The sequence below is a fragment of the Psilocybe cubensis genome, chromosome 8 (genome assembly GCF_017499595.1).
Source record: "Psilocybe cubensis strain MGC-MH-2018 chromosome 8, whole genome shotgun sequence".
Taxonomy (NCBI): Eukaryota; Fungi; Basidiomycota; class Agaricomycetes; order Agaricales; family Agrocybaceae; genus Psilocybe; species Psilocybe cubensis.
The window spans coordinates 1271157-1296535 of NC_063006.1; the positions used below are offsets into that span (position 1 = coordinate 1271157).

At 47.3% G+C, this 25379-nt stretch overlaps 9 protein-coding genes across 9 annotated transcripts; 5 read left to right on the forward strand and 4 right to left on the reverse strand.

Moving 5' to 3' along the window:
* Positions 1-1563: 1563 nt before the first annotated feature.
* On the reverse strand, positions 1564-2612 carry JR316_0008906 (Mitochondrial ATPase complex subunit ATP10; the record flags this gene model as incomplete). Its single annotated transcript, XM_047894617.1, has 4 exons — positions 1564-1956; positions 2012-2134; positions 2187-2286; positions 2341-2612. The coding sequence occupies 4 exons, from the start codon at positions 2610-2612 to the stop codon at positions 1564-1566; spliced, it is 888 nt and encodes a 295-aa protein (XP_047746076.1).
* Positions 2613-2622: 10 nt separating this feature from the next.
* Positions 2623-3564, forward strand: JR316_0008907 (Histone H2A; the record flags this gene model as incomplete). The annotated part of the gene is made up of 7 exons (XM_047894618.1): positions 2623-2804; positions 2863-2870; positions 2938-3099; positions 3153-3282; positions 3335-3398; positions 3459-3481; positions 3534-3564. The coding sequence occupies 7 exons, from the start codon at positions 2623-2625 to the stop codon at positions 3562-3564; spliced, it is 600 nt and encodes a 199-aa protein (XP_047746077.1).
* A 514-nt stretch (positions 3565-4078) lies between these two features.
* On the forward strand, positions 4079-5969 carry JR316_0008908 (uncharacterized protein; the record flags this gene model as incomplete). Its single annotated transcript, XM_047894619.1, has 5 exons — positions 4079-4517; positions 4583-4760; positions 4960-5557; positions 5629-5792; positions 5864-5969. The coding sequence occupies 5 exons, from the start codon at positions 4079-4081 to the stop codon at positions 5967-5969; spliced, it is 1485 nt and encodes a 494-aa protein (XP_047746078.1).
* Positions 5970-6737: 768 nt separating this feature from the next.
* JR316_0008909 (Sorting nexin-33) lies at positions 6738-9867 on the reverse strand (the record flags this gene model as incomplete). Its single annotated transcript, XM_047894620.1, has 8 exons — positions 6738-7202; positions 7279-7359; positions 7432-7500; positions 7578-7654; positions 7785-7988; positions 8130-8334; positions 8431-9372; positions 9451-9867. 8 exons carry the CDS (start codon positions 9865-9867, stop codon positions 6738-6740), a joined length of 2460 nt encoding a protein of 819 aa, XP_047746079.1.
* Positions 9868-10645: 778 nt separating this feature from the next.
* JR316_0008910 (Efflux pump radE) lies at positions 10646-13357 on the forward strand (the record flags this gene model as incomplete). The annotated part of the gene is made up of 15 exons (XM_047894621.1): positions 10646-10653; positions 10725-11022; positions 11090-11233; positions 11292-11336; positions 11392-11485; positions 11542-11655; positions 11713-11790; positions 11848-12085; positions 12148-12188; positions 12246-12370; positions 12478-12566; positions 12671-12743; positions 12951-13004; positions 13077-13160; positions 13232-13357. 15 exons carry the CDS (start codon positions 10646-10648, stop codon positions 13355-13357), a joined length of 1611 nt encoding a protein of 536 aa, XP_047746080.1.
* Positions 13358-14348: 991 nt separating this feature from the next.
* JR316_0008911 (uncharacterized protein) lies at positions 14349-15345 on the reverse strand (the record flags this gene model as incomplete). The annotated part of the gene is given in 5 exon segments (XM_047894622.1): positions 14349-14495; positions 14659-14817; positions 14865-14933; positions 14945-15018; positions 15096-15345. 5 exon segments carry the CDS (start codon positions 15343-15345, stop codon positions 14349-14351), a joined length of 699 nt encoding a protein of 232 aa, XP_047746081.1.
* Positions 15346-16411: 1066 nt separating this feature from the next.
* Positions 16412-17859, forward strand: JR316_0008912 (uncharacterized protein; the record flags this gene model as incomplete). Its single annotated transcript, XM_047894623.1, has 4 exons — positions 16412-16585; positions 16638-16870; positions 17082-17388; positions 17449-17859. The coding sequence occupies 4 exons, from the start codon at positions 16412-16414 to the stop codon at positions 17857-17859; spliced, it is 1125 nt and encodes a 374-aa protein (XP_047746082.1).
* Positions 17860-19868: 2009 nt separating this feature from the next.
* Positions 19869-20147, reverse strand: JR316_0008913 (uncharacterized protein; the record flags this gene model as incomplete). The annotated part of the gene is made up of 2 exons (XM_047894624.1): positions 19869-19907; positions 19977-20147. The coding sequence occupies 2 exons, from the start codon at positions 20145-20147 to the stop codon at positions 19869-19871; spliced, it is 210 nt and encodes a 69-aa protein (XP_047746083.1).
* Positions 20148-21277: 1130 nt separating this feature from the next.
* JR316_0008914 (uncharacterized protein) lies at positions 21278-22436 on the forward strand (the record flags this gene model as incomplete). The annotated part of the gene is made up of 6 exons (XM_047894625.1): positions 21278-21451; positions 21508-21546; positions 21604-21752; positions 21810-21822; positions 21875-22273; positions 22425-22436. The coding sequence occupies 6 exons, from the start codon at positions 21278-21280 to the stop codon at positions 22434-22436; spliced, it is 786 nt and encodes a 261-aa protein (XP_047746084.1).
* Positions 22437-25379: the final 2943 nt, after the last annotated feature.

The following is a 25379-nucleotide window of genomic DNA, read 5'->3' on the forward strand; positions in this document are numbered from 1 at the left end:
GGAGCCGCCCAGCTATGATTCAGATCGTGCAGGCCCAAGTGTGACCAGCATCCATTCGCGTTCATGGAAACGCCGAAGAAATTCTCTCTCTCAGGTGACAATGTTAATGTCCGCTGGTGACCCTGGAACGTCCGTTGAGCTGTGAGCCTGTGCGTTCTGAAAGGCCCGTCAAACTCCTCACTCAGCTGGTCAGCTCATGAGTGCATTTTATGCTATTTATTTCCGTAATTCTTTTCTGATCTGATGGATTGTCCTCTGGGGTTGGGGTAAAGTCTCGACAGACACAACTTTGTCATCTGGTGATTTCCGAAGTGTGTTTCGTCCATGGGGCTGGCAGTGGTACAACATTGGGCATCCTGGGTTTGTAGGCGCTCTTGGACGTAATAGCACCAGTCGATTTGAATTGGCGGTTACTTAGGCAAGTCGAAAAGCCGACCGATGCCATTGACTATGTAACGGCAAGCTGGTCACCAATTCCCGCGAAGTCAGGTAAACTATTGGCAAACCCTGGCGTGGCGAAAATACAACGTCTCTCATTCCTGATTCACCTAACGCCTGCTCCTGACGCGCCAACGCCCTGACGTAGGGACTACCTATCAAAAGGCATTAACATAAGCCACACCACGAGAGGGCATTACCGTTTCCTCTACGTAATCTGCGGCGCTGAAACCACATCTTTCTGTCCGTCTCCATAACCGCCAATCCATGGGTACTAGGGACAGCAATCACGACCTTCGTGCATATGGTTGTCCTAGGTCGTGATAAGATTCGAGGGCAATCCTACGAGACCGTACACGAGTATCCGGGCTAGAAGCTCGCCTCTGCGAGGTTGTCATCTAGACATCATTCAACCCCGGAAAATTTGGAACTGATAGTGCTGGGACGGTTAGCAAGCGGCTATGGAATTGCGATATCACACATGGTGCGCGTGAATTATGAGCATGGATTGTTGGCATTGAATTGGATGGGATAATCAAGATTGGATCATATAAGAGGTTCTGTTTCGCGGCACACGAAGTCGTCAGTATTTTAGTTTTTGAAAAATTGATGAATGAATTGAAGAAGGGGTCCCACAAACAGACGAAGGAAAATTCGACCTGTCGTGAGAGGACGAGTGTTCCTTGCTCCCAGTAGCTTCACGTTTCGACAGCTGGTTTAGACTAATCAATCAAATAAGAACGACGCCAATTTTATTGATAGGCCTGAAGTCGATTTTCCTTTGATATCGCAAGGCCTCTTGTACATGGAATCTGAAGTCCAAGGTTTCATCGGAAACGCCATGACTGCAGAGTTGAGATGGAAACACTTGACGAAGACGCCACAATTCACAACGTTGATTGACCAAAGGACATCTAGGAATCTTGAGGGGGACAAAGCTGGCGCAATAGAAAGAATATTAGTCAAATGGACCAATGTTCAAGTAAATCCACGTACGTTCGTGTTATATTAAAGGTATATTATCAGCATTTACACGTTGTAAAACCTGATCTTTGGTTAGTCTGGTGACAAAAATAATCTCCCAAAGACGCACTATTGGGTATGTATCCCTATTTTCAACTGCTATCAACTTTTAATATCCTCTTTCGGCGCCTTAGCCTTCCTTTCCTCCAGCCTCTTCAGTAGCACCCCCGTACAGCTCTCCAGGCTCTGTGCTTCTTCCAGCGTCGCATCTGCCGAGCCACCCCAGCGAATCTTGAGATTCTCGTCAATTAAATACACATATCCGACTTTACTATTCGTCATCCCCAGCGGGTCGCGAACATACTCCATATTCTGGCTGGAGACAAGGTATGTAGGCTGGAGATGGGCAGGGACTGACGAGCGCAAGGAGCTGGAGAACAGCTTGACAAGGAACGACTTGAGCAAGTTTTCTTGGAGATTGATTTGTACATATTGGTACAAAGGGTTGTCCTGATATCGGGCATTTGTGCTGTAGGCGAAAGACCTAGCGTGGGCCTAAGGAAATGGTTGTTTACAGAAGTCACTGCAAAGGCGCTACGCATATACACACCTCGGATATGTTTGTGCCGAGCATAGCGAGCACGGTAATTTTGCCGTAGCACAAGGTGGTGGTGTCCTTCTTTGTGCCATCGTTTAGAGCGGACCCAGAGACGTTGGGGAGGTAAAGGGCTTTCTGGCAATGCAAATCAGACTCGGAAGGTATGTTTTGAAGCGGGCATACGGACATCTTCGCGGATGAGAACCTTTGGCGCGATCCAAGTCTTTCCCCCGTGTCTTCGCGTCATATTTAGATCGTGAAAGTACCCTTTTCCTACTTCCTTGATTCTATCGTATGTCAGCTCGATGGTCGTTTGGAGAATTCATTTCGAGTTAACTGACAAATGTCTTCGTTGGGCCATCAGGGCTTCGGTGTCCATCAGACTTTTCACTCTGTCCATGCGCGATACGGGCACCGTCGTTGGTCGCTGCCTGACACCTAGTGGCCGGTTTAGCGGCGGTAATGGCTGGTCGCTGCGCGGTGGGTCATTGAGATTTGGCAAAGGTTGCGTAGCTGGCTTTTGCTTCTCTTTCAACAAAGACTGGGAGATATGTATTGTCCTGCTGAAGCGCGGCTGTCTGGCCAACAAAGAAAAGCGTAGTGGGAGGGCCATTTCAGGAGCAATGGCGTTGGCCTCCGAGAATCGAGAACAGGTCACGGCAATTTTTGGTGACGCGCTGCCGATCACGTGCGAGGCATATATAGACGCGTTTCGTGACTTTGTTGAGCATCTTTCCACCTTGAACTGCAACCACCACCATCCACCCAAGCCTCCCACCTCTTTCACAACTAATCTATCGACATGGTACGCAGTCTTCTACCTCATATGCTATACACACACTGATATTTCTATACTTTTAGAGCGGCAAAGGTTCGTCTTCTGCCACGACAGCCTTATCATGGCTGGATGTCTAACCTTTTTTCTTCAAATCCTATAGGAAAATCCGGAAAATCTTCTGCTGGTGGCAAAATTAGCGGCGGTGGTGATGGAAAATCTCAGTCGCGCTCCGCCAAGGCCGGTCTTCAATTCCCCGTCGGTCGTGTCCACCGTCTGTTGAAGAAGGGTAACTACGCCCAGCGTGTCGGTGCTGGTGCCCCAGGTGCGTCTCCAACAGTTTCTACTTGAAGCTGGTGGCTCACAAGCTTTGTTTAGTCTACTTGGCTGCGGTCCTCGAATATCTCGCTGCCGAGATTCTCGAACTTGCGGGTAATGCTGCTCGTGATAACAAGAAACAACGTATTGTCCCACGTCATCTTCAGCTCGCCATCCGCAACGACGAAGAGTGAGTAGAGCTTAGATTTATACCGTGGAATGACTTACCTATGCCCCTTCAGGTTGAACAGACTGCTTGGGAACGTTGTCATCTCTCAAGGAGGTGTTGTGCCTCACATTGCCGCTGTAAGCCCCCTTCCAAAGTTTATCTCTTTAATAATCGGTATTCATTTTTTTATCTATTAGGAACTGCTCCCCAGCAAATCCAGGTAAGTTTAGCTCTGACTCATTTTTTGCCATGTGTTGACAACTTTTTTGCAGCAAATCCAAGAAGGACGCCGAAGAGGCATAATCTCTTTCATACTAGTATCTGTTGTAATTCAATTATTCTGTATTTTTGGCACCCCCCTTTGTTGCCTGTAGCTTTGTGGCATTAAACAAGCAATGTAATATACTCGCCTTTACACCTCATCAGACTTGGTTGCGATGATGTGGAAATGAGTCATCTTGGTTCCGCAATTGTTCAGATTGAAAAGCTAGTTGGACAACTTTTGAGAGAATTAAGAGAGATATGTTATAATGAGTGGCCAAATAAAGTGCCGTCATTAGCATTCTCTCGGTTTTGTTCTTGGCGTTTTAGGTCCAATTCGCAAACCACCCAATCTATCTTTCCAACCAGCTCCACCTTCCATCCTTCGCGCTCTCTGCGCTGGCATAGCTTCATTGGCTATCTGCCCCTTCAACTAGGCCTTTTTGCGTAGCATTCAAGTGCCCGCCATTGACTGTATTGTTCAACACTTCTTGTGCGACATCTCTTGTTGTCCGCCTTGTTCTCCTCCACCACCTAGCTTGCGGAGGTAGCCAACATGCGCTGGCCAGCACCGCTCGACAAGCGGGAGACCCTCTTGATATGTCTGTCAATTACGGTCTATTTCCTTGCATATAACATCGACACGTCGATGCGGATACTGGGGATCGACCCCGCTACGACCCATGGCGCTCTGAATCGGCTCGGATGGGTCGGGACGAAGGAGATAGGGAGAGACGGGCGCAAGCCAGAAGGATGGCGAGACGCCTTGGAGAACAACATCTACGGCGACTGGACATGGAGCCGTGGGCATATTGCAGGAGATGGGGCGGAGAGGAGTCAGCCGGTGGGCACAGGACGCCACGGTGCGACTTGGACAGCGCGCGAGCCTGAACTCATCAACGCCGCCACTTCGTACAGCGACGCCAGTGTTAACGACGCCCTGACGAAATGGGGCATCAACCTCCCGCAGACGCGAGTGATCAAACACACAGCGGGTATGTGTTTTGCTCAAATTTTCACAAGGACAGCCCGTATTCATTAAGTGTGCTCTATTTTCTAGGCTACACCATCCTCGAAAACGCCTACGTCTTTGACGGGACTGTTTACTTGATTACAGATAACCCAGGATCCTTACCTCCTATCTCAGACATTGTCGAGTCTGTTGGAAATGGATTCGGCCGATGGAAGACGCTAACATCAGAACAAGCTCAGACCGTAATGGGCACCTACGGTTCATTGTATGTCTCTACCCTCATCGCTATCGTGCGCCTCTAACCATCTAACAAAACGCAGCATCCGAGGGGTCTCATGGATGTCTGCCGACTCCCATTACGGTCCGTAATATCTCTCATTCCCAACTTCAAACGTCAAGTCAAAATCTGACACTCGTGTAACTGCAGACAACTCCACCCTATTCGCTCTCTGGCGCACATACAGCTCGCTCGACGAATCCATCGATGAAAGAGGGAACACCCTCCTCCCCCCGCCGCGCCGGCTCATGTTCCCACACAACCGCTTCTTCACTGACGCCAACCCCGACTTCTCACAGCACTGGCTCCGCCGCGTGCGCGCGGACACCGGCTTCCACCCGTACCTCGCCAAAGTCGCGCTGCCGCAGCTGACGGTCGAGTACTACGAGGACTGGGAGGACTACCAGAAAATCGGGATCCCATTTGTGTACGAGCGCCTCGTCGTTGCGGACCGCCGTGCCGCTGAGGAGAACGTAGAGGAGGGCTGGCCGGCGTATGCGTCTGCGTTTGACCTCGACGCGTCGGAGTACTGGTGGGAGCCTGTGCGCAAGAACGTGGCGCAGTTTTTGGGCGAGTATGATGTGAAGCCAGGGGCGAAGAAGGTTATCACATATCTGCACACCCAGTCCGATTCTGGTGCGAAACTATCGAGGGCGAACCATGATGCGCTCATAAAGGCGTTGCAGTCAATGTCTGATCGACAGGGATACGAGCTGAGTGTAGTATCGACACTAACGTCGGACACGGATTGGGCGGATCGGATGAGGGCTATTGTGAAATCATCGGTGAGCATCCTAGAAAGTGGATGGTATATGCACAAGCGGATGATCTGACCGCGGTCATTGATATTTTCCAGATAATTATCAGTGTACACGGAGAGCACTTGATGGACAGCGTGTTCATGCGACCAACACCGCCTTCAACACTGTTTGAACTCTTCCCACCCAACAAGTTCGAGCGCGATCGCGAGTACGCGATCCAAGCTCTCAACCTGCGGTACATCGCCTGGCAGGGCAGCAAGTGCGTATTTTTTCACTTTTTCCAACCCCTTGAATGATTGGTGAAGTTCTTATTAATGAAAATCTTCGTAGATCGTTTGAAGGAGAAGATTTGCCTGCATACTCGCCACCGTCAGACGAGGAAGTTCCAGTGGACGTCACCTCGCTGGTACTCGCCGTCCAAAAGGCTCTGTCATAGTGCTCATAGGGCGGGCGCCTTGATGACACGAGATACGCCACCGTCTCATCACCCCCGTTTCTTGCGCATTATGATTCGACTCGGACTGATTGAATGCGTGTTCTTTGGCTTGGTCGATCTTCCTATTTACGCATGCGTTTATACCTCGCTTCATACCTACCTATCTACGAAGGCACATAATATCTCAACGACAATCCCAAATCCTGCCTCGCCGCTCCTTTGTATCGTTTCGCGTGAGAGAGAAGGAAGAGAGGAAGAAAAAGTAATAGTTGGAAGCTCCAGGAGAAGAAAGGGGGAAGGAGAATAATGCTGGACAAATAAACCATACATATATCCGTACTCGGTTGGAAGAAAAATTTTCGGACGGCGACTACGATGGAGGGTACCGGTATACCGAGCGGAAGGCGCATCACCATTACATATTGTCCTTATATTTATCATTTTTTTTACACCAGGGAGAATACATACATACGTACATATGGTCATTTATATTTATTTTATGCACACTTTTCCGTCGTTTTGTCTCTTCTAATGGGAATGTTTTCTGTATTTTGGGATTGACGGACGTTTTGTTGTTTGTTTGTTCGCCCTTTTCTTTTCTTTAATGGATTGCATACATAGATAGTTAGATAGAATACATACATACATTTCCTTTGCTACTATACATACAGATGTCTTCCGAGCCACTGGGTAAGCTGTAATACAAAGTCCTTGTACAGGCTATCGCGTCTGAGCGTCCTATAAATGTACACCCACCAATCTTCTCTATCACCAAAATCGACCAAACACACTTGCCCTCCCCACACCACCCTCGCCCAAAAACATCCCAACCCCCTCCTGTATCGCCACACTCACAGGGCGCATCGGCGCCGAATCAAACACGTGCGGACACGGCTGCGGCAGCGGTCTTGTCGCCATACCACCACCACCACCACCACCACCGCTGCTACCACCACTAAAGGACTGCGGATTGGCCGGGTCAAATGAAAGGTCGCGTTCATAAATGGACGGCAGACGTGGAGACTCTGCGAGCGCGGTGTACTGCGGATCATCGAACGTTTTGCGCGCGGTGCGCAGGCGCGTCAGAATCTGCTCATAAAATGCGATTTCGCCGTCCAGATGGTCCGTCGCGACCGTCTTGAGATCCTCGACTTTCTGCGTGTGGTACACGTCCATCTCCGCCATGGTGGTGTTGAGCACCGTTTCGCATCGGCCTGCCATATCTTCGTTTGCCTGTACCGGAAAAGTATATTAGAGTGTTTACAAAGAATAATATGTTGGGTGGAAGGAATGGAAGGAGAAGGCTTACATATGTCAAAGCTGATTTATTCGATATGCCCACTGCTTCGCGGTAGCGCGATAAAGTCGACTTATGGGTCGTAATAACACTCTACAATTCCCATCACATGCATCAGAATCAACAACAACCACCCAACATCCAAAATCCCCCAAAAACGCATACCTCGTACAAAGAAGACGGATGCGCCATAAGCTTCAACGACTCATGCGTAGCCAGCTGCGTCCGTCGCGCCTAAGTAGCACACCATTAACACATTGAACGTCTCTTCATCAAGGACAGACAGTAAAAAGCGGAGAGAAAACACATACGTGACCATCATACAAATTCGCCACGGTCTGCAGCGTCTCCGAAGTCTTTTGCACCGCCTTGGTCAACTTCAAACAATCTGTATGAACCAGCAACCCAGTATAACGTAAGCCATGAATCTGAACGCGCACATATGTATACATAGTATCCAACTCGAAAGCAGACGACAAAAGCGCCATCGAGCAAACACACAACAATACACCACTCACCCGCACAATTTTCGCGCCAGCACCATGCGCCATCGCTATTATTCAGTCCTTTCATCTTCTCCGCCGCCGCCGCCGTCGTCGTCGAGTGCCCGCTCGCGTCTTCCTCGTCGCGTGTTGTACCTGGGGCGCTGGACGCCGCCATCGGCTTCGACGTAATAAGCGAAAGCAACGAGTACGACAACAACCGCTCCGCTTTGGACATTTCTACCGTTGACCGAACCCTTCATCAGATTTCCGATTTGCCATAAAGAAAAGAAAAGAAGGAAGGAAGGAAAGAAAGAACAAACGGAAGAAAGAAAAAAAAAAGAAAAGGGACGGGTGAAAATGAAAAACTCAGAAACTTACCAATCCGCGCCTCTCTAATCCTTCCAAATACACTTCGGAGTCCCTGTACGCTTTTCCCGACTGCGCGCGCGTGGTTTTGGAATGCGTTGATGGCTTCTTCTGCGTCTTCCAAGTCGACGTTGAACGCGGGGTGGTACACGCGGGCGTAGAACGCAGGGCCAGCAGCGGGCGCTGATATATGCTGTGGCCAAAGTCTCGCCCACTCCTTCATTCCAAAACCAAAACAAAGAAAAAAAAAAAGAAAGAAAGAAAGAAACAACATGAGAAGAAACACTTAGAGGTAACGAAAAGACATACGCACACTATCATTATCGCACCCCAAGAAAAACGTCAGAGCCTCAGCATATCGCACAACGGGGTGCCTGACGATCTTGGAGAGATAGCGCTCCAGATCGCCGCGGCGCGCTTCGACAAAGTCGTGGCTGAACCGCCCCGCGTACTGTTTCTCCGGCAGCGGGGGCAGCACGATGCCCGGCAGCCTGCGCGACAGCGCCGTGTGCAGCATCACAAAGTGCGAGAAGCGGCGCTGGACGGTGATGCGCGTCTTCCCGTCTCCTCCTACACCTGTAGACGCAGATGAAGATGCAGATATAGCGGTGGGCGACGGCGGGTGCACGTCGTCCGGGTCCGGGACCTCGACCCACTCCGCAGCAGCAGCAGCCTGCGCAGGCGAGGGCGCAAAGATGGACGTGATACTGTACATCGTGTATGCGCCTGTAAGCCCCGAGGTGCGCTTGCTGGGTGAATGTACGAGGACGTTAAGCGGCGGCGTTTTCGCGTGCCATGCGGGGCCAGCAGGGCCTGCGTCGATGAGGTGCTTGTCCGCCTCCCCCAGCCCGAGAATCGCGAGCCGTGTGCGTTCCTCTTCGGACGCTTCGAAGAGCGAGGCGGATGTGTCTTCCTTTGCGTGCCCGGGTTTAGAGATCGGGGTGGGTTCGACTGTGGCTTCTGGGGTCGGACTGCCGTTGAGGAGGAAGGATTCGGCGCCGCTGGTTACGAAGCTTGAGAATCTGTTGAGCGATTTCCCACCGAGGAGGCTTTGTCGGAAGCTGGGAAAGTTGGGCAGCCACTCTCCAGTATGCTGAGGGATCAAGGGTGTCAGCGATCCCTGATGCGCTGACGATCGCGGCGAGCCCCGTGGTGTGATCGACGACCCAGACGCCTCGCGCCGTTTTGTGCGTTGCGCGACATCGACATCGACATCGAGCTGGATATCAGGCGAAAGCGCAAGTTCAGTGGTCAGCTAAGTGCGATTCCAGGGTCCTCTTTGAGAACGAAAAGGGCTCATCAAACATCAAGTGCCTGCGCATCGAAGACATACCGTGTAATAGGACTGCGGCAAGAGGCCGACCTCCCCCGTAGTGTCTTTCACGAGACTCCAGCCGTCGCCGACGTCTTCTTTTATGACCTCGAACTCGTCGCCTGCTTCGACGCGCAGCTCGCGGAACTCGGGTTTGCCCTCGAATGCGTACAGCGCGCGTGCGGGACGCGTCATCATCTCCGGCTCGTCATCATCATCATCTTCTTCCTCTGAGAGCGACGGTTTGGCGTCTGATTCGGACAGGTACCGCCGCGAGCGCGCCTTGGAGAGTGAGAGCGGCGAGGACGAGGCATTCTCGAGGTGTTCGGTCCAGGCCACGGATGTGTTGATGCCTGAGTCAAAATCAGAGACAGGGCGGTGAAATGAGGGATCTGCGGGCGCCGGTGGGTACTTTGTGGACCTAGGAAGAGTAGCCATGCTTAGTGAACTGAAAGGATCAGACTGATTGGATCAACAGCGTTCGATGAGTGTAGTAGACCCAGGCAAATGAGGATATATCGTTAGTATTTCATGGATGTGAACGAAAGAGACCTATTGTGGTCTTTGTCGTGGCTGGAGGGAGAACGTTGACAGTCGTCATACCCAGAAGTCTAAATCGGGTAGGAGCTGCCAAGAGATGATAAGATCGATGCTGTCTAAATTTGCTATGTTTGTCGTTCAGAGTGTGAAGTCATCCTGGTTGGCGTTACAGGTAAAGTTTTCCTTCCGAATCCCGGAGAAAATCACGAAGCCACGAGAACATTCCCCGGTCGACGGTCGCTTTTTTGTGTTTCATGGTTGTGCTTCGAGTACACGTATATGGCCGGCCAATATGTGTGCATGTAGTGTTGTCGGCGAGCGGCAGTTGAGCAGGCACATGTGTACCTTTCCGAAATGGCAATGTGAGAAAGCGGACCCGGTGTTGTACTTGGCAACAACTCGCCTCTCTCTTTTTACCTAGCTCAATCCCTGCAGTCTTTTCTTGAATGTCTAGTTTATCGATGTCTGAAATAAAGGCCCTTCTTTACCGTCTTTGCTGTTCTAGTGCACCCCATCAAACTCCACAAACGCCCACAATGCTGAAATATGAACAGTCATTCCATTTCAGCACACCAAATTGCTTCCGGCGCGGGGCGGATAATCGTTCTGACAAAACTTTTATAACGTGAAAATGCGAGGTCGGACGGCCTCCAAGATCCTGCATGACCTCCACACCATGCTTAAGTAGAGCCTTCATCTAGGAAGGCCCCATTTTTCACTTTCTCCTCTTTTTCCTTTTTGTATTTGTCCTATAGCTGCATTCTCATGTCAAATAACGAAGAGAAAATGTCCTCCAGACCAGGAAGTGTACCCATGTCCGCCACTCCCTCCCTCGATTCCTCCGTCACCCATGTACAACCTCTTGAAAAGCCACAACATGTTTCAGAGCCATTCACCCGGCTCGAAAGAACCTTGTCCCCTGGGCACGGAGAGTCTGCCTTACCCGAAGACAAGATCGGAGAAGCAGTCGAGAATCTCGAGGACGATTGGGAAAACGACCCCGAAAACGCCAGAAATTGGTCAACTAAAAAGAAGTGGACGGCCGTTGTGATTGTGAGTTTTCTCGTTTTTTCACTTGGTAAATTTTTTGCCCCTATTGACCTATACCGGTTATTTTTAGCTGTCATCATATACTTTCGTATCTCCGTTGGCTAGTTCGATGATGGCTCCCGGTATCCCAGATCTTGCCTTGAAATACGGAATCACAAATTCAACCGTCGTTGCGCTTACTCTGAGCGTTTTCCTACTTTCATTCGCCATCGGGGTTAGTCCTGTGCTTCATTAAGGCCTTTCCATTATCCTGGTTCTGACGTCATTGACAGCCACTCATCCTGGCTCCTCTATCGGAGATGTATGGCAGAACATGGGTACGCATCGAAACAAACTTTTATAACAAAATGGGAAAGCTTATATGTTTGGTAGATTCTCCACTTTGGCAACCTCTTCACGATAGCGTTCAGTTTGGGCTGTGCATTTGCACCAACGACAAACTCATTCATCGCATTCCGTTTCCTATGTAAGAAAACACCAAATATCCTTATAATTCCCTGAACTCAAACGAACTCAATTCAGCTGGCTTTTCCGGAAGTGCGCCGATTGCTTGCGGTGGTGGTTCAGTGGGAGATTTGTTTGCTGCAAAGGATCGTGCGTCGGCCATGGCGCTGTACAGTCTAGGCCCACTGATCGGTATGTCGCCTCAAAATCGTATCCATAGTGCATCATCTAACATAAATACGATTTCAGGCCCCGTCATCGGTCCAATTGCTGGAGGATTCATCGCACAAACAATCGGCATCAAATACGTCTTCATCGTGATCGCAGGTACATCTTCCTTTTTCCTTCCCCTCCACCTTCACTCAATTTTTTCTTTTTCAACAGCAACTTGCGGCGCAGTCTCAATGGTCGCTATCCCCTTCCTCCGGGAGACCTACGGCCCCGTAATCCGTATGCGCCGCGCCGCGAAATCAGGCGACCCAGAAAAAGCCGCTGCGGCCCACCCCCACCTGCAACAAGAACACGGCAGCAAGCTCCACGTGCTCTGGGTCAACCTCGAGCGCCCGTTCGAGATGCTGTTCCGCAGCTCGGTGTGCTTTATCCTTAGCTTGTATATGGCTTTGTGAGTATATGAATTGTGATTCTGTGATGCTATGGCTAACCATTTTTATTTTATTTTTGAAGTATGTATGGAATCTACTATCTCATGTTCGCTACCTTCGGATGTGAGTCTTTGCGTCACTCCAAACGTACGACTTACTGATTTTTTTCCCTTGGTGCAGCATTGTTCAGCGTGACATACGGATTCAAAGCCGGAATCGGCGGGCTCGTATACCTAGGCCTCGGAATCGGCTTCTTCTCAGCGACAATCTTCGGCTCCATCTTCGCTGACCGCGTATACAAACACGTACGTCGCACGTTCAATTTCCACCTCCTTACCTTACCCTCCTTACACTGGCTTTCAACTAATCCTAACACTAATACTAACGCGCCCTCCTTCACCTGGTACTGTAGCTCGGAGCGAAGAACGGCGGTGTGTGTACCCCGGAAATGCGTATCCCCGCGTTGTTCTTCGGGTCGTTCTTCGTGCCTGTGGGACTCTTGTACGTCTCTACCTTCTACCCTCTACCCCTCTACCCGCTACCCGCTACGTCCCGCGATGCTGACGCTGACGGTACATAATTTTCTAGTTGGTACGGCTGGTCAGCACAAGCGAAGCTGCACTGGATAATGCCTATTGTCGGATCAGGGATATTTGGGTTTGGGATGATGACTACCTTGTACGTCCATTCTCCTTGGCTTTTGTTGCTTTGTTGCTTTTGTTCGCTTCGCCTTGGCGGCGCTTGTGTGTTTTTGGTTTAAGCGCCCGCCCGCCAGGACTGCTATTTTGACTTTGATTTTGATTTTGATCTTGATCTTTGATACATTGATGGATGACTTACGGACGTATTTGTTTGTTCGTTGGTATATATAGCCTGCCTATCCAGCTATACCTAGTCGACTCGTTCGCATACGCTGCGAGTGCGACAGCTGCTGCCGCTGTACGTTCTTTCCCATCCATCCTTTATACAAATTCCATGCACTGTAACTTACGTTTTGGACGGGGATTGTAGCTCTTCCGCTCGTTGCTTGGCTTTGCGTTCCCACTATTTGGACAGCAGATGTTCGATGCGCTCGGTCTGGGCGGTGGAAATTCCGTACGTCCTATACACTTATCATCATCCCAATACTGTGAAATGAACGACTCATGTGATGTATCACGCTGTAGTTGCTCGCTGGGCTGGCGATCGCGCTAGGCATTCCCTTCCCCGTGTGGCTTTACTATAACGGCGAGAAAATGCGCGCTGGGAACCCGCTCACACGCGATTCGACGCTGGTTGGGTACAAGAATTAGATGTGATGCGGTTTTGCGCATATAATTCGCCACACTCGCCCATCTGCTCTGACGCATTGCATCGACGACTTCCCTCGCCTCTCGTCGACGGGACCACTAGCGACTACTCCCCCAGTCGGTTGTTATCCAAACTTCATTGACCCATTGCATTCACGACCCATTACATCGCATCGCATCGCATCTCATCGTATTGCTCAAGCTCACGCCATCAACATCAACAACATCAACATGCACCGTCAATCAGCTATAGATATACCATACACATACACATACCGTACAACCCCGCCAAACAGTTGGCGGATCCCACGTTCGTTTTGTTTATTCTTATTCGGCATTTAATGCGTTTTGCGGGTTCAGTTCGGGGTGGCGTTGGCGTGTGGGCTTTCAGCTTGGGTCCAGTTAAATGCCTTGCTTGCTTGCTGGAGCGCTCGCGCTCGCTCCGAGTCGTAGGTTTATTCTTTCTTGGAGTCGGAGGTTTAGGTTTAGGTTTCCAGTCACGGTTGGAACCATGGACTATGGACGATGGACCCATGTAAATGCAGCCCGAAGATTATCACCCACCACCTCCATCCCGTTTTTTTACCCCCTCCCATCCCCCCCTTTCCTCCTCCCTACCTCAGTTCTACAATACCGGATACACATTAATGAAAAAGAAGAAGAAGAAGAATTCAAGAAAGTACTTTTACATATCACTTAATTCAATAATCCCCGTTTGGCCTTTCCAATAGTCCAAATTTAAACGTCAAACGTCAAACTTTTGCTCACTGTTTTTTACACTTTTACATTTTTTTTCTTTTGGAACACGCCGCTGCATATCATATCATCATCACCAAGCCTCCCATCACCCCTCCCCTCCAACTCCTTTTGCATGCATCTTTCTTACTTGTTTTTTTACAGATAGAATTTGTTGTTGTTATATTTTACATTTTATATTTTTATAATTGTATACACGCGGATGTGGATGGTGCATCTTAGACTTTGGTTTTCACTGTCAATGATATTTGGGTTCCGATGGCCCTGTAGGCTTTAGGCTGAAGTAACCGTAGCCACGAACAAGTGCCAAGTGGGCATCATCTGCTGGATGATCATAAGCGCTACTCTGCTCGTGCTCTTGTCGACAAACACCAATCAATAGAATCTGGAAACAAATGGCGTTCATACAAAAATACTTCAGTTAATACAAAATAAAATACGATGGGTAGCGTAACTATCATCAACATGGCGTGTATTATTGATGCGTATGATGTATGGAGAGAATTTAAGCATTTCGGCGGTTAGGGCGGTGGAGAGGTGGCGATCACGGTTCGAGTCTGTGTCTCTGCAAGATGTGGGTGGGGGATTAGATCAAGATCAAAATCACTGATCACAACTGGACACCACAACGCGCGCATTTTTTCTGGGTGTCGGAGCTGTGGGGCGAGGGCGTCATATTTGAGTGTTATGAAATGAACTGGGTGGAGCTGGGGTTGACTTACAATAGACAGATGAGGCCGCAGGGGAAGCAGACCTGTGGATTGCGCGCCATAGATGGCGGGTGCACGTCAGGAGATGGAGGATGTGCAATTGTAAGTTTTAGCTGGGACGTACGACTGCCATTATGATCCCTAAGATACCGTAGTTTGTTACAACCTCATGCTGTCCGGCCGCACACTGCGCAAGAACTGTGCGTGAAGTGGTTTGCATAAGGACCTCAAGTTACAGTACATACATATTCAAAGGTAGATGGAGATTTACGTACGTTGATCGCGGTACTGCTGGCCTGCAATGGCTGCACCCATCACTGGGTCGACTGGTCCCAGCGAGGTGCCGCCTGTTTGCTGTTGGTTTGCTGGGTTCCCCGATGACGCGTGCATTTGCTGCATGGGATACTCTCCCCTTGGAGTGTTTGTTTGCGGGAACGGTGCGGCGTGGGGCTTCTCAGAATGGACCGATGTGGGTGCTTGAACTTCATCCTGGTGCGTGGGTCCCGCCTGCTCTTCCTTAAACATGGTGAACTCGATGAAATTTGCAGGTTTTCGTGTGGTTTTGGGCTGTGGCGAAGGGTGCGGGGAAAGGCTATGTAGGCAAGCGTAATCCTCGATGGCATTTATATATGAACTTGGTTGGATGAATATTTTTGGCAGGGTTATGGACTATCATGGAGCGCTTGATGGTGATAGGAGATGAATAAAGTATGCCCTCCGCTCGTATAGGTCATCGAAAAAGTTTGATCTTTTAGATTGAACATTGCGTTGTACAGATTTGGCTTAAATTGACAAGTTCGAAACTGTTTTAGCTGCCCAGACGAGTAGTAGGAACACAAAGAACGATTAAAAAGATGGGCATATGACGACTTTGCCGACTTTGGAGTTCAACGCGAGAATTTAAGAGGTATGCACTTGTTTTTCGATATCTATGATTGCCTTCTTTGTGCTTGAACATGGTAATGTTACTTGTCATCGTGATCCAGAGTCAAAAGCGATTCCAGTAATGTCCAGAAAAATAGAGGAGATCCAAAGTAATTTGAAGGATGAGATACAAATCACTGTGAGACTTATCCAGTGTAGTAGCCTCCCAAGTTCTGGGTCGATTCGTCGTACGTTCAAGGGAAGCCGGAAGTGCCAGAAGCGGAGCCGCCCAAACTCCAGATCTGCACGAAATTTTATGTTTGGTGTAAATATTAGGTAATTTAATATCCGTTTTCAAACATTTTGTTGCCAATGACTGACTTTGGCACGTTTAATGAACAGATTTAGAACAAACAAATGTTACGTACCAATTTTGCATTAACTTCGAACAAACATCTTTTCGCGAGACTACTCATTACGACTACTGTTTCCCCATCCCTGTAAGATTGTAAGTAATACATCCTTTTTATGAACCTACCAATTTTCAGTCAACTTTCTAGCTGTTTCATAGGTTCCAGCTGGCTCCGACAGCAAAAGGTTGAAATCATCGTGTTCATCCACCAGACCTTTGTTAGTTCGCTCTTCTCAGGCTCTCTTGGCGCTGTGACCTTACTCGAATGCTTGCAGCTCTGTTCCGGGATTTCGAATACCACTGTAGTTAAGTACAATGGGCAAGTTACTCACTCCTGCAGAACTAGAATGGGTTAGGCTGCAACCATTACTCCTGGAACGTGGGTATAAGCTACGTCGTAGGTATCAACCATCGTGGAAACCATCTTGGACAAAGCCATGGAACTTCTACAAATACGAGACAGAATGTGAGGATTGGTTTCAGCTGAAAGTGGGACACTTATTTTCATGAGTTTATTTAATTACTGATGATGTTTCTGTAGACGCGCAATGTTATTGATGCAGTACGCATCAAGGACGGTGCTAAAGTTGCAATAAAGAAGACAATCTTTGAATACGACAACATACCTCTCTTACAGCATCTAAATTCGGATGAGAGGCGTGCCGACCCCCGGAATAATGCAGTTCCTCTTCTTGAAGTGATTCCTGTCCCGCAACCTGACGATGACAGTGATTCAGATCACATAATGCTCCTTGTTATGCCAAGGCTTGCTCCGTTAGTGTCTGGCCATATTCCATTCCGCCATGTCAGAGAGGTTACATACGCTCTTGACCAAATTTTTCAGGTCAGCGCTTACAATTCAAGTTTTGAACTATCTGATAGAGTTGATTTTTAAAGGGAGTTGAGTTTCTACATGATAATGGCATTGCTCATCGGCAAGTGTTTCTCACTGCGATTGATATGTTATAATCATGGAGATGTATAGGGACGCATGTATGCTCAATTTCATGATGGACCCAACTGATGTGATACCTGGTGGTTTCCATCACTCAAGGCAGTACCTAAAACCCAATGGTAAAACTCGGATTCGTGTTAGGGATCGCTGCAAGGTTCCATCACTCAAGTACTACATTATTGATTTTGAAACTGCCGAATACTTCATGCCAAACAGTCTATGCATTGGCCACTACGGTCAGGAGAAAGAAGCCCCCGAATTGTCGACGACAGTACCCTTTGATCCTTTTAAGCTTGACATATACCAACTTGGGAAGTTGGTTCACAAACTAATGCAGGTAAATCCAATCAATGTCAATCAATATTGTACTATAATTCATTTGCCTCGCTTTTTGTAGGAATTCGACGGCCTGGAACTTCTTTGTCCCCTCCGTGATGCCATGACCCACAAAGAACCCAAGTTGAGGACAGATATTTCACAAGCTCTCCGGATGCTGCATAATATTGTGTCTTCCCTGGAAGAGACCGATCTTTCCAGGGTTATCCAGAAGCGAGATATTTCTGAAGAACTACTAAATGAATGTAAAGCAGAGCTTGCTCGAAAATTAGCAGCACCTCAATTAGGGTGGGTACATCCGAGACGAAAGTTACCTCAACAAATGATGGCTCCTCAAAGAGAGTCGGTACCTCCTAAACAAGAGCCAATTTCTCGGGATCACCCTTCAAGTGGGCGCCGATTCTCATATATTTGCAAACGAAGTTTTGCAAAGTTTACCAAGTCAGAGAATGCCTTCATCTTTTCACTTTGAATTTACTGTCAGTGATATTTGAACTACTGTACAGTGATTTGTAGAGAATATAACCACTATAACACTTTTTTTCTTCCATACTACTGCAGGAAACCTTTGCAAAACCTGTGATTCTGTGATTTGCATACTCAGAGCGGTCAAGTCCAGTGACACGGCTGCTTCAGCCCAGTCAACCTTAAATGGGTATTCAAGACACTTTTCCACAGCTTGTACGTGATGTTCCCAGTAATCGATCATATAGTACATGCCTTCACAACGTAATGTCGTTCATGTGTTTAATTACAGCTACTTTCATATCGATAGACCTAAAATGAAAATATACACATACAGGCGGACTTTGAACCTGTTGTAAGCGAGTCATTTCGGCTATGTTTCTATTTTGAGCTGACTTTGAACAGTGGCACGATCTTCAACGATGCGAAGTCGAGAAAGAAATAGCCTTAAAAATGTCATTGGAGTGAAATCTGAATGAAAAAAAAAACCTAACACTATAGCATCACCCTATAATCGACTCTGAAAAAAAAATATCTTCCCCTAAACTTTGACGTGTTGTGTAGGCTCGTACACCAGTCGTTTCTGACTCAGCATATTTCGAGCTCCGCTCGGTTTCGTCAGAAACGGCTGGGCCAAACGGTTCGGTTTTGGCAGAGTCACGCTTTGTCACGTCGGACTTGGTGAAATTCGAACAACTACGTCACCAACTACCGCGTCGTACTCGATTGCGACCACTACCCGTCCCCCTCCCCCTCGAATTCTGAATCCTCTGAATCCTCAATAACATCGTACTCTTCCTCTATTTCCTCAAGATCCATGTCAAGGTCAAACCCTGCATGCTAGACTCGCCCATACTGTCTGAAGCTGAAGCATGATTTGAATCTACAGAGGATGTAGAGACTGCATTTGGGACAATCTGGGTATCCAGAGGTTCACTTTTGATGGAGGTGAGATGTGCAAGTATGTCCCTTTCATTGTCTGTTTCATCTGCAGAGACTGGGTTCATTGACCGCCCGGACCTGCCATCTAATCTTAGAAGCAGTTCACCTGCGCCATGATATATGATTTTTCGGCTCAAATTACAAGTCATTTTTTTCTCAAAAATTTTTTTTTTCGTGACCTTGTAAAAATGAATTTTATTATAAAAGAAACCTATCTAAATGATTCTGTAGACAACTTTTTTTTAAGTTGTGGAAGGTTGTTGTTGAGGCAAATCGCGTTTTTTTCACTAAGTCCGAGTCACAAAACGAGGATTCCCTCAAATCCGAACCGTTTGTCCCAGGCCTTCTGTGAATCTCTCTCTTTTCGCACTCCGATCAATGTTTGACGACATAAATAAAGACAACATTTGTGCAAACATATTACTCGGTACCTGCCTTATCTAGAAAAGAGACGAGATTCACAGAAGGCCTGGCTCGCGAGGCTACGTGTTGTGTTCTATATATATGCCCGCCGAATATCTTGGCATATTGCCGGACTCACGTCCAAGCTCCGCCAATTGAAATTTCATTCTCCGTATATGTGTAAATTTTGACATTAGGCCTATCAATATGAAAGTAGCTATAAGCGCCAATATGCTATATTGAGCTTGCGGCCTTGCCTATCCAGTTGCACTTGGTTAATTAATTTGCTTACGTTTCAATTTGAAGTGCAACCACTACGCTCCTGTGCATCCCAAAGTACGATGACCTGAGGCATATTTTATGTTTTAGGATTGGATTTGTAGCTCTTTTACTCGCCCCTTGGCTTGGTATTCTCTCTGTTTCTGTTTCTACAGAAGATGTGTGACGACCTCGGGCGCATTGGCAAAAATACTGTAAGCTCTTCACCATTTCTTACATCGGACCGTTGTCATATTCTGATTTGTTTATAGTTGGCATGACGTGTGTGTTATAGACACTAGCTGGGCTGAAGCAGATTAAGTATTACATGTCGGGATTGAAAGAAACGATTGCGAGTTGAAGCTAGATTGTAACGTGCGACTGCTGTTATGATACCACAGATATTGTAGCTTGTTACAGACTCATGATTTTTAGACGCACGCTGAGAAAAAACTGTAGGTGAAGGGGTTTGATAAGGATCACAGCTATGGTATACTCAAAGAAAGAGGAAGATTTACTTACGTCGATCACGGTACTGTCGTCCAACATTGTAGCCATTGCGGGGTCAACTGGTACTGTTGTAGTCCCGCCTGGGTGTTCGGGTGACGAGTACTCCAATGGCGCATGCATTTCCTGCATTGGATACTGTCCACCTGTGGTGTTTGGTTTGGGGTACCGCAAGGCCTCGGACATTACAGAATAAGCGGTGGGGGTGCTTTGACTTCCACTTAGGGCATGGATCGCGCTTGCCCTCCCTTGGACATGGTTGAATTCGATGATTGGAGGTTTTAGTGTGGCGAAGTTGTGTCGAGGGAAGGGGGAAAGGTTAAATGTCCAAACGAATACCTTGATGGCATTTTTATGCAACATTGGATGTATATTTTCGGCAGTATTATCGACTGTGATGGTGCCCGGAAGGTGAGCACGATGTGAGAAGAGGTAGAGAAGCAATGTCCGAGTCCCTGTACAGATCATTGTTATTTTTGAGCCCTCCGATTGACCATTGCAATGTACAGCTTGGTCGAGTTTCACAAATTCAGGGCTCGTCTAGAATCCCAGGACATACCAGGAGACCGTAAGAACCAAAAAATGACGGAGTACTAAGGACACACAAGGTATAATTCATATTTGCTGGATCTGGTGTTGAATGGGAAAAGTAAGTGCACATTAGTTTTCCACCTCTACGGTAGCCTTCTTTGAGAACGTCACGGTAAAGTTTTTGTTGAGGAAGTTCTCGTGTATGGGTCTTTGTTGTCCGAATCGTGATCCGTAATAACGGTCAGATGCTAAAATGTCCCGGAAAATCAAAGCATTTCGTGAGACAGAAAAAAAAAAGCCAGAGTAGGGAGAGAAGCGGCACAGGAATTTGTCGGGCATGTCCAGAATCGCTTTCTGGCTCGATTGCTAACGAATTTGATAGTAAGAAAGCCAGAAACTCAAAGTTGCCCACGGTGTCACCCTGAGTTGGCCGCGACCGTAGATCGTGATCCTTTTGTACTAATATTAGGTAATGACCCGTTTGCAATGATGTGGGGCAAATAACCCAGTTTTGGTCCTTTTGGTTGACAAAAGTTAGCACAAGCCAATTTCGAACACATCTTGCAGTGCAACAACTCTTTGTTCAATTAGCCCGTATCCCTAAACTCCCTATAAGAATGTAAGTATTGGATCTTTTCCGAGTGTCAATGCAAGCGTGACGATGAATAGCTATCTTTAGTCGCCTCATAGCTAGTACGCTTGTAACTTCCCGGTGCCTCAGAAACCGAAAAGTTGAAGATACTACCTCGTTCATCCTGTTCAGCGCCAGCTTCTACATAATTAAAATGGAATGCTTACTCACGGATGATGAATTAGAATGGGTTAGGTTGCAACCTTTTCTCCTTCAACATGGTTATAAGCTACGTCCTAGATATCATCCATCGTGGAAACCATCGTGGAAAAGGCCATGGAATTTCTACAAATACGAAGCAGAATGCGAGGACTCAATTCCGCTGAGAGTGCGACAATTTTTCTCTAACATTTATCCAGTCACTAATACATATTACTTGGGTAGACGTACAATGTTATTGACGCAGTGCGCATAAAAGACGGCGTTAAAGTTGCAATAAAGAGGACGATTTTTGAATACGACAACATACCGTTGCTACAGCATTTAAACTCGGATGAGATGCGGGCGGACCCCCGGAATAATGCAGTTCCTCTTCTTGAAGTGATCCCTGTTCCTCTATCTGTTCCTCTATCTGACGAGGATAGTGATCCGGATCATGTAATGCTCCTCGTTATGCCCAGGCTTGCTCCGTTAGTGTCTGGTCATATTCCATTTCAACACGCCTGCGAGGTTACAAACGCTCTTAGCCAAGTTTTCCGAGTTAGTGTTACAATTTTAAGGAAGGCCCAATCTAATACAGTAATTTCTATAGGGCATCGAGTTCCTACATGACAATGGCATTGCGCATCGGCAAGTGTCTGATTGCTGCCACAGTTTATACGTTATACTCATGGAGATGTTTAGGGACGCATGCATGTTTAATTTCATGATGGACCCAACTGATGTGATACCTGGCGGCTTCCACCACTCGATACAGTTTTACCAACCTGATGGTAAAACACTCATTCGTGTCAGGGACCGCTGCACGGTTCCATCGCTCAAGTATTACATTATTGATTTCGAAACTGCCGAATACTTCCCGCCAAACAGTCTATGCACTGGTCTCATTGGACAGGAGAAGGCTGCCCCCGAATTATCGCGAACTGTACCTTTTGACCCTTACAAGCTGGATATATACCAACTTGGGATGCTAGTCCACAGATTGATGGAGGTGATTATGTTGAATGCCAATCAATAGTAGTCGATTTATTTACCTCGACTTTTTTGCAGAAATACGATGGCCTGGAATTTCTCAGTTCCCTTCGTGATACAATGACCCATAGTGAGCCCAAGTCAAGGCCAAATATTTCAGGATGCATCAGAAAATTGCATGATATGGTTTCCTTGATGGGGGAGGCTGATCTTTCTCGAAATATTAAGCTGCGAATGGACTGGATCAAGCCTCATCCACAAAGTGACGTTCCAAGTGGGCCTGCTCAATTGGAGTCAGTGTCTTCTTTCAGTCGGTTTTCAATGCGCCAAAGATTGGCGTATCTTTGCAAGAGAGGGTATTTATTTACTAAGAAGGCCTTCCTTTGTTCATCATAGACACGGTACATGGGACAACATTACATATCTAGTTTGCTTGTTTCAATTAAACATACATATCATTGTCATCATCGAAGTCATTCCCCTCATCCATGAATGTAGGTGCTTCGTGTCCATTGCTAACTTCTGTAGGGGCAGAGGAAGAACCTCCCAAAACAGGTTGAGGTCCAAATATGTTAGAAAAAGGGCGTGGGCCTCGTGGGACAGGCCTTAAACGGACAAACCAATTAGCACAGGGGTAGAACGTGTCAGTGACATCTCAAACAGTTCACACCTTTGCTCTTGTGTATTCGTAACATTCTCTGTATTTGACTCGAGATCTTCGAAAGGCTGATGAGGCCTGCGTCTAGGGGGAGGAGGAAGACTCTCATAATTTAAGTCGGAAACTTCGCGTTGATGAAAATGCCTGAAATATACAATCATATCAGCCAAATGATTACCAGGATGACTGGTATGCTACACACGCGTTCTCTTCCTCATTACGACGCCAGCGCTCCATCTCCGAAAGGTAAGGGCGACGGACAGGAAAATTAGCCCATCCTCCTTCTCGTTGAATGGGTTGTTCCCCCCTTTGGATGAAACGATGTCATACATGATGTTAATTAAATGGAAATGGCAAAATTTATGATCAAATTTATAGTACCTTGGTGCTGCCGGGGTTTCTGTACCCAACTCCACTCTTGTTGTAGCCCTCGATCGAGTCCTGTGATTTCATTTTTCACATCTGATCAACTCATTAAATTCGATGCACGTACGGGTGGTTGCTTCCTTCCTCAGGTGGAATCGGTTGAGGTCCTTGGGGTGATCCCCTCGTAGTCCCATTGAACGTGAGTCGAGAGCTTCTTTCTTGGCTGGGTTGCTTACAAATTTGCAGATTATTTGTCATATTGTTGCGCCGGCGTCTGTTCTCCTCAGCGATTTCCTGTAATTGTCTACTATTTTGCTAAAAAAACGTAAGTTTTTGAAAAGGTAGTTATCGGTATTAATGGTTCCACCGTGTATGTCTCCATTAATAAGTTGAGTTCTTTTTCAAAGCCAACAACTTCGACGGTCGTTGGACTTTTTTTAAAAAAATTGTGGGCTGTTTTTTTGACCTTTTCCCTTAATAGTAAAACAGAATTTTTTATTCTTCTCAGGTATTAGCTAATGATATTTCCAACAAGGAAACGACTTTTGAAGGCTTACCTTTCAAGGTTTAAGAGACTTTGGTCCCTCAGGTGAGTGTTCGATTCTGCCTCAAAGGTGGCACGGAACTCTTCAATTTTCTCGAGAAAATTATCAAGACGCTCTAGCTTCTCCTTCACCGATAGGTGAAGACGACTCTCGTGTTGGTTAGTAGGGGGTGACATAGTAATCAACTAAAGCAGAGATCGAGAAGATAGAGTGTCGAAGTATGTAGAAAAATCTTTGAAGGTATACTGGCTTTTTATGCAGATTCTGATTCTTCGTCAGCTTTGAATTCCAAAAGAATATAGAAATATTCCAAACACCTGTTTCTCCCTTGTCAGCCTGAGTAGCTTGTGATGAAAAATGACGGCATTCTTGTTCCTTGCTCATTGTTCTGTCACTCATCGATGGAGGTAATAACACACAAGCCAAATACCTGGATGAGGGCTTATCGATGAAAAATTGTACACATCGACAATGCCACTGAGTGCATTGGGGTTGTGGGAACTGGCAGCGATTGAAACGTATTAATCCGGGTAGGAAACAAGGCCACAGCGGACCTCAGTGGCACAAAACCACAGAGATTTGGTGGGAAGTTTGCACGACTGAAGACAAAACAAGTAAATAGTTAGTGAAGCATATGGACAAGTATCAGGGTGGGTACCTTACTCAAGCATCGCGCAGGTGTTAAGACACTAGAAGTGCCATCCAGACACATATTTTCTGCTAAAAGGGGAAACGAATGGAAAGAGAGATCGTCGGATAAAGGACAAACAAAAGCTGCAAACGTCCGTGGGATGAAGAAATTCGTAGTCAAATTTTTGAATATCAGGAACGAGGGAACAGAGTGTCAGACTCCATGCTTCGATGCCTGGATGACTAGTTGAAGACATCAAGGAAGAATGACTCGACAACTTACGCTGAGTAATGGATGTGTACCTCACTGAAAACATAAGCGCCCGCTGAGAGACACCGTGAAGTCTGCACATACAACGTTATGGTCCAGGTGGTCAAAAAAGTCGAGACTGACGGGCCAGATAATTGAGTTTTCTCTTAGTGGTTATGGGTGAAACGTGCGCGCCAGCAGAGCAGATATCATTCCAAAATCGACTAATTGTTCCCAGAAGATTGGGCTGGCACATCGAGGTCGAACCCAATTATGATCGTTTGTGCTGGTGTATTGACTAGATGCAACGAGGCCTAACCGAATTATGATCGTGTATACCGATATATTGACTAGGTGCGAACCAGAAGTTTCCGTGGATGACCGAAGGAAGACAAATGCTCGAATATGACTCGGCGTGGTGGAGACACCAAGGGAAGCGATGGAATTGGAGCGGACACTTCACAGGGTGATTAGATCGATTTATGATGATTGTGCCAACCAACCAACCAACCAACCGATATTCGAATGTGGATGACTGACAGAACCTCAGGGAAGAAAGACACATGAACCAGCTTGTTGTATCCTGCAGTAATTTAGAGACGCACCACACACATCTACAGTGACACACCTCCTATAAGGGGATGAGCCGGGTGAGCCGGGACCCTCTATGACCCTT